At 47.1% G+C, this 11704-nt stretch overlaps 1 protein-coding gene and 1 long non-coding RNA gene across 2 annotated transcripts; one reads left to right on the top strand and one right to left on the bottom strand.

Moving 5' to 3' along the window:
* Positions 1-241: 241 nt before the first annotated feature.
* On the bottom strand, positions 242-5195 carry LOC116268659. The gene is made up of 2 exons (XR_004181933.1): positions 5056-5195; positions 242-931 (listed from the first exon to the last, which is right to left on the bottom strand). It is a non-coding gene; the product is annotated as an uncharacterized LOC116268659 (long non-coding RNA).
* Positions 5196-5383: 188 nt separating this feature from the next.
* Positions 5384-11698, top strand: LOC101003518 (SH3 domain and tetratricopeptide repeat-containing protein 1-like). The gene is made up of 3 exons (XM_031662768.1): positions 5384-5403; positions 9966-10110; positions 10919-11698. The coding sequence occupies exons 1-3, from the start codon at positions 5384-5386 to the stop codon at positions 11147-11149; spliced, it is 396 nt and encodes a 131-aa protein (XP_031518628.1). The 3' UTR covers positions 11150-11698.
* The last annotated feature ends 6 nt before the right edge of the window (positions 11699-11704 follow it).

An 11704-nucleotide genomic window follows, 5' to 3' on the forward strand; every position in this document is an offset into this window, starting at 1 on the left:
CAAATACTGCATTCACATTGTTTTCATCCAGTGAAAATGTTCTCATTCAGATCAAGATTTGGAATTTGGCTGACAACTTGTCCATCATATTGACTACCTTCTTTGCTTTCCCGCACAGTCTCTGTACTATATGAAGTTTCTATGCAAAATGACAAGCACATTATTATTGCTTGGTTTAATAACTTTCTACTTATTAATAGGTCTTGGACTTACACTGCTACCAATACCAGGGAAAATGCCCTTTTTTTTTTTTGCCATGACTGAATTATTTGAAAGTAAATGGGTTACTACTGAAAACACAACTACCACCTGCATGGCTGTGACCAAAATAGTCAGATTCACATACACAATTCTGTAGTACTATTTTCAAGTAAACTGTTTTCCAAACACTGACTGCTACACTGAAGTACGTTACATTTTGGGTGAAATTTTTCTAAAAAGAAATAAATTTCAAGTGACTCTTATTTGTTTTGATTGCTTGTTTTTAAGCTCATGACATGCTAAGATTCCTTCAGGGGACTTTATTTCCTCTTCTCAGTGCAAGTTATCTTATATCTTTCCCAGGTTTTCCGAAGTGATCTTCAATATTCTGGACTTTCCATTTGTTTCCTAAAATGCAGACCCACAAAATTATCATGAATTATTACAAACTATAGAAACATTACTAGATTTAATGTTCATTGTACATAGTGCCCATGCCTGATTTCTTCACCAAATCATTCCCTTGCCACATTCCAAATCACAAATAGCACTGATGATAGGGAAATACTTCTACAATTAAGTGAAATGTGTTGTCGTTCTCATCTACAGAAGCCAGGTTCCTGCAGGTTTCCTGCATCACTTCTCTGCAGAGAATCTTCTGAGAAGAATCTAGCAAAATCCATTCCTCCTGGGTAAAGTTCACAGCCACATCCTCAAAAGCCACGGAGTCCTAGAACATTCCACACATGTGGATAGAAGGATGGGTGAGACTGACAGCACTGGGAATCTATACTCAATTCATAAGCTGTTTACATGATTCTAAAATTTCCAAGCATTTGTTCTATGACTTGATTGTCACAGCTCTTACTCTGTTCACACATACTCCCTCCCACACAGCAGTATTAATGCTAGAATTGAACTATTCAAAAAGGCAACAGCAAAGTAGAAACACCCATCTCATTAGAGAATCCGGGGAGTAAGATGTGCTGCTAGGAGTTACCTTTTAACTTCACTTTGTACATTTCTAGAATCTGCCATAACAAAGTCCTACCTGATGTGCATAAGTGAATTAATATTATCAGTCCTGAGGTTACTTATTCTTAAAAACGCCTGCTCGCAAAGTTCAATCTTTGTTTGTATTAGTAACTTACATTTTGAAAGGGATTCCACCAACCCAAGTAATAAGAATGACTCACTGCATCTAAATAGCTTATTCAATGTATTTGCCAAAACTTTTTCTGCTGAAGGTCTATTATTTTGTGTCACTGCAGTGGTGCTTAGGGAACCAGACACCAAAACACAGTCTGAACACTAAGTGTTCAATGAGTTTCCCTGGTAGACAATGTTTTACATGTGCTGTCACTTGTTAACTGGGGAGTTGAGCCCATTCCATGTGATTACACCAAGAGAGAATAGGCTTATTAAATTTAATTGAGAAGTAAATAAAACCAATAATTGATATTTAACAATACCAATACAGAAATTTTTAAAATTTCTATTGCACAATGTCAAGGCAGAAAGGCATAAGAGGAAATATGACACACGTTTTTTAAAATGACATTAATGTCACCACTTCCAGACGCTAATCCTATGAAATCACATAAATTCCCAAATCAGGTTGTTTTAGGCAAGAAAAACTACTTTTTCATATGTAGTAAAAATGACAAATGTCTAATGATTTTTAGTCATCTAAAAAAAGAGTGATGGCTTGTCTAACATACTTCTAAGATTTTCAAACGAAAATATTCAGGACAGGACAGTATTGGCAGAGAGATGAGCAAGCAGACCAAGGGAAAAAAAAGTCTTAATGACCCAGCATTTATATGGAAAGTTGAGGAATGATAGAGTAGGCACTGTAGAATAGAAAAAGAAATCACATGCACTTTAAAATATGAGGCAAACCAGGCTGGCACCTACTTGGGAAAATGCATTGCATTCTTCTCTATTCCATGAACAATAATCAACTTATTACATATCAAATATGAAAGATAAAACCAGAACACTTTCAGAAGTCACAGGAAGATATTTTTTTTACGAAGGATTAGGCAGAATTTTTTTTTATGTAAGAAAAAAGTGATAAAGAAACAGACAAACTCAAACATATTAAAATTTAGGGAATAAAGAGAAAATAGAGTGGGCCGGGCGTGGTGGCTCACGCCTGTAATCCCAGCACCTTGGGAGGCTGAGGCGGGTGATCACCTAAGGTCAGGAGGTTGAGACTAGCCTGGCCAACATGGCAAAACTCCGTCTTTTTATTGTTTGTTTGTTTTTTTGAGATGGAGTCTCGCATTGTCGCTTGGGCTGGGGTGCAGTGGCAAGATCTTGGCTCACTGCAACCTCCACCTCCCAGGTTCAAGCAATTCTCTTGCCTCAGTCTCCCGAGCAGCTGGGATTACAGGTGCCTGCCACCACGCTCAGCTAATTTTTTGGTATTTTTAGTAGAGACAGGGTTTCACCATGTTGGCCAGGCTGGTCTGGAACTCCTGACCTCGTGATCTGCCCACCTTGGCCTCCCAAAGTGCTGGGATTACAGGCATGGGCCACCGTGCCAGGCCTAAAACCCCGTGTTTACTAAAAATACAAAAATTAGCTGGGTGTGGTGGTGGGTGCCTATAATCTCAGTTACTCAGGAGGCTGACATAGGAGAATCACTTGAACCCGGGAGGCAGAGGTTGCAGTGAGCAGAGATGGTGCCACTGCACTCCAGCCAGGCTACAGAGCAAGACAGCGTCTCCAAAAAAAACCAAAAAACAACAACAAAAGAAAACCTCAGATATCCAGATATGAGGATATAGATGTGTTCACTGTCATAAATTCTTCACCATGCTGCAAGAGGGGAACTGACATTCTGGTGAACCTTTGTAAATCATCAATTTATCTATCACACTTTTATTTCACCAGTAGCATTTACAAAGCTAAGGCCTACAATTCCATTCAAAATTACCCTTAAAAAGAACAGACCTTTAAAACTTACTACACTCACTCTGGGGTAGAAATAAATACGGATTTTTAGCAACTAAAATACATCATTTTACCTTGCCTCTTTGGAAATAGTATTTTTATCTTTCAAGCTGTACTGACAAAATGTATCTTATCGTCAATGAAAACCTGAAACTCAAATAAGCAGACAAGCCTTTTCAAGGTAACAAACTCAGGGAGAGGCAGTGCTGACTCCAACACAGACCTTTCTAAGTGTCATGGCAGGCCATTCTATCCCTCGGGACACCCATCCTGTTCAGTAAAGTACTCAGTGACCACCTAGGAGGCACTGGCACTGCTCTTTGTCCTCCTGTGCGCCTTCAGTGCATTTTCATATTCAGGTTCTTGCACATCCTCTCTGGGGTGGGTTTTCCTTGTCCTTTGGGACAATTTTTCTCTCTTCACAAGTCTGAGACAATCTAGAGAGCAGAAATCATTTCTGCCTTTTCCTCTCAATTATCAGCATCTGATTGGCAGACCATCGATGTGTCTCCGAGGAATAAAAACTCGGGCTGGAGGAACAATTTTAGTGACCTAGCTTTAACGACATTACGTTGTATTGTCCATTAGTTTTAATGTCCTAAAATTTTAATGACCCTAAGGGGTCACCATTTTAGATGAAACTATACCAGGAGATTCCTCTAAGGCCAAGAGCATCCAGCTGCTCCCCTGAGAGCCTCTACCCCCTACCTCAGGCTGTCCTTGGTGGTGAGATGACCCCGGGGCTGATACTCACTAGACTCTCCAATAGACATGGCCACTGTGGGTATCCTGGGTCATCCCCACACAGTTCTAAAATGCCAGGACTAGGAAAAGACAGGAGGGTGGCTGAGGACACAACACCCTGTCAAGTTTTCACGGGGAGACCTCAACCTAAAGACATTTTGGTCATATGTACACTTAGGAAGGATGAAAAGAAGAGAGGCACAAAGATTTTTTTTACAGTAGAGTGTCAGATGATTTATTCTCCATTTTCCTCTCATGTAAAATGTTTGGAAACAGAAAAGTATTTTGGCCAAGGTGGCTCACGCCTGTAATCCCAGGGCTTTAGGAGGCCGAGGCGGGCGATCAATTAAGGTCAGGAGTTCGAAACCAACCTAGCCAACATGCCAAAACACTGTCTCTACTAAAAATACAAAAAATTAGCTGGACGTGGTGGTGGACGCCTATAAGCCCAGCTACTTGGGAGGCTGAGGCAGGAAAATCACTTGAACCCGGGAGTCAGAGGTTGCAGTGAGCTGAGACTGCATCATTGCACTCCAGCCTGGCGACAGGGCAAGATTCCGTCTCAAAATAAAACAAAACAAAACAAATATATATATATATGGATATATGTGTATATATATGTGTATATATGTGTGTGTATATATATGTATGGTTTGCTTCCTCATTCACCTTATCAAAGACTCTCATTTACGCCCCTCCCGTGGACCCCAAACCACAAACCATGACTGCGGTACCCGTTTATGAATCGCGTTTGCTCAAACACGCCGTTTAACGTTTTAACAAAGCCTCAGGTTAATTTTAGGGGGAGAAAGGTGGGACCGGAAGCTCCATGAACCACAGCTCCTCTCACGCTGGAACCCCGCTCACCGAGTCGGTGCTCTCCCGGATCACCCTCCCGTGGTCACCGCACTACCTGGGGGGGGGGAGGCGCAGGGTTCCGGAGAGGGCTCCGGCCGGCGGAAGTGGTGCCGGCAGGTACAGACAGGACGCAGGGGTCCCGCTGCGGCGCTGCCCGGCGCTGCACAGAAGGGGACTGAGGCCCGGCTGCGCCGCCGACTCGGTCCTCAGGTTCCGCAGCCCATGGCTGGTTCCAGCAGGTTTCACCCAGCCCTCTTCCTCACCTCGGGAAGCCAGGCGCAGTCCACTCACCGTTCCTCGGCTTCCCGGGTGTCCCAGCGTCCGCTAGGGATGTCCCAATACCCGCAGGTCACAGGGTGGCCGAGGCTGCTGCAGAGCCACCGGGCCTCCCAGAGCCAGGAAGTAGCAGCAGAGACTCACAGAAAGAGCCTATGGTGGCAAAGAGCAGACAAAGCGCTCGCCAGCCGGATCCCGGAAGCCGCCCTCTCCTTTCCGGCGGCGCGCCTGATTGAAGGGTCCCCACCCCAGTGTCCCTGATTGTATGGGGCTTCCGGCCCCGCCCCCTCAGGCCCTGAGTGACAGGAGATTGCGATCTCACGTGAGGCTGGATGTGGCCAGAATGACCGTTTTGGCCCAGCGGTTTGTAGGCGGTGCGTCCTTCCTGCGCTGGGATCTGACCACGCAAGGAGCACATTCACATTTAACCTTGTATACAAGATTATGGCCATTTTGCGTAATAAAATATAAAATTGCAAGCAATATAATGGCAATTCTGTAACTGCCCAGTGGGTTCACCTTGCCCACTACCTAGACAGAGCCGATTTCTCAAGACGGGGGGAATAGCAATAGAGAAGGAGTAATTCACGCAGAGTGGGCTGTGCGGGAGACAGGAGATTTTATTTTATCTTATCTTTTTTATTTTATTTTATTTTATTTTATTTTATTTTATTATTTCTGAAACAGAGTCTTGCTCTGTCACCCAGGTTGGAGTGCAGCCTCGGAGTTTTATGATTATTCAAATCAGTCTCCCTGAGCATTTGGGGATAAGAGTATTTAGAAAGTTTATTTTGCCAAGGTGGGGGATGCTTGTGCATGACACAGCCTCAGGATGTCCTGATGACAGTTGCCTAAGGTGGTCAGAGCACAGCTTGGTTTTGTTGGAGATAAATGCTCAGTGATGCAAAGTGAAACCAGCACTTAAGCAAAAGTTTTCTCAGCAACGCAATTTACCTCTGCAGAAGCATGCTGCTCGCATCAATTACAATCACAAGAGCACACGGAACAAAGGAAAGCAGGGGTTTTTATTCCTAATGCAATCCCTACCTCTGGCATGGGCTGGGGCCAGACCTCAAGATCTAAACTGACCCCGTTGGCTATTTGTGAATACTTTCCCAAATAAGGAAGGGGGAAGGGAGTCGTGAGTTACAACGGTGGGACGTGTGGTTTGGAAGGGAGAAATGGGTGCAGAGCAGGTAACCAAGGGAACAGATGTGAGTGATTGGTTAGAACTGACGGGGGGAAGGTTGTTTACAGTAACTAAGGGCAAGGAGGCATGGAGAACAAGAAAGTTGAGTTCGAGAACAAAACACAAGAACGTTAACATGCCAAACCTTGGAAGAGAAACTGACTGTATCTGACAGTTTTACACATTTTAGGGAGACAGGAGACATCAATCAACATATGTAAGATGAACACTGGTTTGATCCGGTACAACCTGAAGCAAAAGTGGGTCAACTCCAAGCCAGGAGGGGGCTTCCAGGTCACAGGTAGGTGAGAGAGGAGCGGTTGCATTCTTCTGAGTTTCTCATGAGCCTTTCCAAAGGAGGCAGTAAGATATGCATTCTTCTCAGCGTGCAGCGGATGACTTTGAATAGAATGGGAGGCAGGTTTGCCCTAAGCAGTTCCCAGATTGATTTTTCCCTTTATTTTAGTGATTTGCGCGGCCCAAAATATTTTCCTTTCCAATTTCCCCCTTTTGTTTTAAAAATATTTTGGAGAAAGCATTTGAGAAGAAAATCAGTCTCTGGTGGCAGGTTTTGTCTGATTTCTCATGGAGTAGCTGAGATTACAGGCGAGCGACACCACACCTAGCTAATTTTTTTTTTTTTTTTTTTTTTTGGTAGAAACGTGGGTCTCCCTCGGTTGCCCAGGCTGTCTCTGGTGCCCAACGCAGGGCTCCCCGTAATCTCTACAAATAATCCAGTAAGGAACACCAGAGGGTGGCAAGCTGAGGACGACCGGACAAAGGACTCTGAAAGGTTTTCACTTCAAGCTCTAGGTAAGGAGGGCTTCAGGGAATCTAGGAAACTCCTGGGAAAATATGGGTGGAGCTGGAGAGTAAATTCGCTAATTACTAAGCTTTGTGCAGCAGTTACTGCAAATGCCGGAGGGGTAATTGTCGTGTCCGCACCACATCTTTTGTTCCGCCTGGTAGATGGGCATTCTCCTTGGTTCCCGGAATATGGAATCATGAATGTAGAAGATTGGGACAAGGTAGGATCAGACTTAAAACCCAGCACAGCAAGAGGGTCATGACATTCCCCGGCCTCTTGCTTGGTCTGTGTCGCCTGCAATTAAACAGCCTTGAGCCCTTCCACACTGAGGAGGAGAAGGAGGATTTTCAGGATGACATATAGTTGAATAATCAGAGCCCACTATCAGCTATGAATCATGACAGTCTCTGCTAAAAAGGGCAGAAACAGCGCATGCTAAGACTTATAAAAGAAGAAACTGTGCCACCCACTGGCGCTTCTTAGGGAAGGTCTGGAATGGCCAATGCCTACAGGCCAGCCTCGTGAATATTTGGAAGGAAGACTGAGATCCCACCTGCCTCCCCATTGTTGCAGGCCCTCACCAGTAACTGGCGGTAAGGGAAGCTTCAGGCTTGTCCAACAGCCACCTAGGATGAGGGAATGATCTAGGCTTGCCCACCTGTTACTGTAGAGGAGTGCCGCGAAGCCGGTCCAACACAAATTATGGCACAGGACACCCAGGGGCATCCATCTGGCCAGGCAGCCACTGAATGCTTGGATGGCTTGGTAATTATTTCACCAGCTGAGGAGGCCAGAGAACTTACCAAGCATGCTGGGAGCCATTTCCCTTTAAAAATATTAAAACACTTAAAGCAAGCAATTGGACAATATAAATAAATTCCCTCTTTATGTTCTAATTCCTTTGTTTCATAAATGTGTGGCTTATATAAATAGACGTAAAATACGTATGGATTGGGAGGTATTAGCCCGATCCACCCTGTCTCTGAATTGCTCCAGTTGAAAAACCTGGGTGGACGGATGAAGAACAAATCAGGCAGAAAATGCTCAAGCCCAACGTCCTGTTATCACACCCGACCACTGCTTGAATCGACAGGCATGTTTAAATCAACAGATGGTAATGGGCTCATAACTACATGCCTAAGAGCCTGGGAAAATTCACGACCCTGCCAATACATCCCTTTCACACATTTCATCAGGGTCCATGGAGCCTTATGGATCTCATCAACCAAGCCAGGATGGCTCAAAGCTATTTCCACCCCTCATGCCAAGAAAGTGATCGCTCAGCTGCTTGCTCATGAAAATACTAATACAGAATAGCAGCAATTAGAACTATATTAAGAGAATGGCAGATCTAAATAAGGAAAACTTTAAGTGAATACATTAAAGCTCAAGTATGGCATTGGGGCAGCACTTATATAAGGGCAGCCTCACCCCCTGCGATGAGGATCGTGAATAGTGAGGGGAGAGAGAGGATTCATTACTCCCCTTCACGATGTGGATCTTAATAATTATTCCCCCCTGAAACGGTGTTCACATTAGCAGTCCCTTTGTTCAATGACATATTAGGAACAATTTTCACAGGTTATGTACACAGCCTGTGATGGGAGAAAGATTACCATCCCGTAACTCCATATTAGGAACCATATCACAATGGTACACTTTTTCGGAGATTTGGGGTAATGTTCTCCCTATTTTTCCCGAATATTCGAGATACATCACAGGGTGACTGTACACCCACTACTCTCTCTGGCAGAACATCATACTTTACCTACTGGAAATTAGGAGCACATCACAGACTGGTGCAGCCACCGTCGCTGGAAGTATATCATGCTCTCCCCTGCTATGAGGGAACAATATCACAGGGGGTGTGTACCTTTCTCCAGTAGAGGGAGAATATCTCTTCCTTTTAGATGACAGGAACAATATCACAGGTGGGTATGTACACCCGTGTTTTAAAAGCAATGTTGGCCTCTCTTCTTCCAGGTTTTAGGATTCATATCACAGGCAGGGTGTACACCCCTGGTTGTATTGAGGGAGTCTCATCCTCTTCAACCTGCATCTTTAGAACAATATCCCATGGGACTGTCCATCCTTCCATATTGGTACCACACCATCTCCTTTCCTGATATAAGAAACAATATCACAGGACGGGTACACCCCTTGCAATATTGGTAGTAATATCACCCTCCTGTGGTTACATGACAAAATCCCAGGGTGACCGAATGGTTCCTACTTTATTGGGAATAATATCCACCACCTCCTGGATATCAGGAACCATACTGAAGAAGTGTCCACCCCTTCGACATATTGTCAGCCATGTCATCTTCTTCCCTGGATATTAGGAACGATACTCGGTTTGGGGCACCGTACACCCACCGCAATATCGGCAAAATCAGCCCTTTCCCGCTGGATATTAGGAACTATATCACAGGTGTGCACCTTCTGGGATATTGGGAGTTCATGAGCCCACCGCTGCATATTAGAACAATATAATGGGGCAGGGTGGCTACAAGCCCCCGCATATTGAGAGCAATATTCTTCTTTCCCTCGTATTAGGGTCTGGCATCATAGGGGTCTGTACACTTTCTGTGATATTGGGATTAATGTTGTCCTCCCTACTGAATGTCAAAACAGTATCATGAGTGCGTACACCCTCAAAGTATGCCAGTGGCTTATCATCATCTCTATCTTTGATATTTGTATCACAGAGGGTGCGTACACTCTCCCATATTGGGCATAGTGTTATCCTCTCTTCCCTCGGATATTAGCACTATATCCTTTGGTGGTGGGAGGTGGAGTACATTAAGAACATTATCACTGGGTGGGTGTACACCCCATGGGTGTAGTATCCTCCTCTTCCCCACGGTATATTAAGAATATCACAGGAGGTGCACGTCATTGTTTTCCCCAGGTGTTTGGGAGCAATAGTATCTTCCCTCGATCCTTTCAGGTGGCACAGAATGTGGCCCTGTACACAGGCGACCCCAACCTGGGGCTGGAGCTGTTTGAGGCAGCTGGAGACATCTTCTTCAATGGGGCCTGGGAGCGGGAGAAAGCCGTGTCCTTCTACCGGGTGAGCTGGCCTGTGGGCTGATGTGGGTGGGCCTCAGGGGGGCACCTGGAGGGCTGAGGCACAGGTGTGGCAGGGCAGAGGCCTCCCACCTGAAGGCAGGGCCACCCATGCCCATTCTTAGTTTCCCAGTGGTCTCACCGGGAATGATATTGACCATGCCCCCTGCCCGGGACAAACGCTTGGGGCCTAGACATAACAATGGTCCTACCCTTGCCTAGTGGTCTCACCGGGAATGATATTGACCGTGCTCCTGCCCGGGACAAACGCTCGGGGCCTGGACATGACAGTGGCTCTACCCTTGTACCTGATGATCTCAAGCAACCATGAGCAGGAAGTCCTGTCCCCATCTTCCAGATGAGGAAACTGAGGCTCAGAGAGGCATAGGGACATGTCAAAAGACACACAGCATGTCAGTGCGAGGCCCAGGGCCAGGGTCCAGGTCTGCATGCACCCCGAAGTGGGATGGCTTCTCCCTTCCTCTGAGCTCACGGTGTGGCTCAGCCCTGGGCACAGATAAATGTGGTGTTTTTAGAGCAGAGAGGAGTGCTGGCTCCCCCCAGCCAGACCCCCGGTGCCCAGGTGGGAGAGGCTGGTCTGAGGCTGCCGGGTGTAGCTGGATGGGCCTCAGGTGACTCTTCAGCCCCCAACTTGGGTGTCTGAACCGTGCGTTATCCCAGAGCACAGAGCTGTGTCGAGGTCCAGGGGTAGCTGGGGCATGGGAAGCTCCAAGCACATGTTCGAGCTTTGAGGAGGGCGCCGGGCAAGGTGGGTGCTGCGGGAAGCCTGACCCCACCTGCCTGTGTGGTAGGACCGGGCCCTGCCCCTGGCAGTGACTACGGGCAACCGCAAGGCGGAGCTGCGGCTGTGCAACAAGCTGGTGGCACTGCTGGCCACGCTGGAGGAGCCCCAGGAGGGCTTGGAGTTTGCCCACATGGCCCTAGCACTCAGGATCACTCTGGGTAAGTCCCCTGAGCCCCCGCCCTGCCAGGACCCACACTTTGCCAGAGCCCAGCCTCCAGGTCTGCAGGGCAGGAGCTGAAACAGCTGCTGGATTTTCCTGGTCTCCTGTCCAGGCAGGCAGATCTGCCCAGCTGGCTTCCCCGTCCGGCCGTGGGGCACAGCCCGAGGTCCCTTACACAGTGCAGAGCTCCCTGCCTGGCTGAGCTCTGCTTCCTCTGCCTCTTCCCGCTGCTGACCACAAGGGCCGCCCAGTGTGCCCTCTGTCTTCGAGACATGCCAGGCATCTCGTTGGTCCCTGTATGTGCCAGGCTGAGTGGCACATTCCCTTTCTCTTGTGCCCTTCCCACCCTCATCAACCACGCGGCTCTCTGGCTGATGAAATCCCAGTTCCCCTTCCAGCAGCCTGCCCCTTAAGGCCGGGCATCCCCTGGTGCTGTGCCAGGGTTGTCTGTCCTCCTCCAGAGACAGGGAGCCCTGGGCAGGCCGCATGCCCCAGCGCCTTGTGGCCCGGGGTCCAGTACGCAGTAGGTGTGCAGCTGTGTGGCAATGCATCGAATGCAGGCTCCACGGCACTGGCCCTGGAAAGGGGAGGACATCGGAGACAGCCTGGGTGGGTTTGCGCATCTGTGGGGGG

Source organism: Papio anubis, unplaced genomic scaffold, assembly GCF_008728515.1.
Source record: "Papio anubis isolate 15944 unplaced genomic scaffold, Panubis1.0 scaffold988, whole genome shotgun sequence".
Lineage (NCBI taxonomy): Eukaryota > Metazoa > Chordata > Mammalia > Primates > Cercopithecidae > Papio > Papio anubis.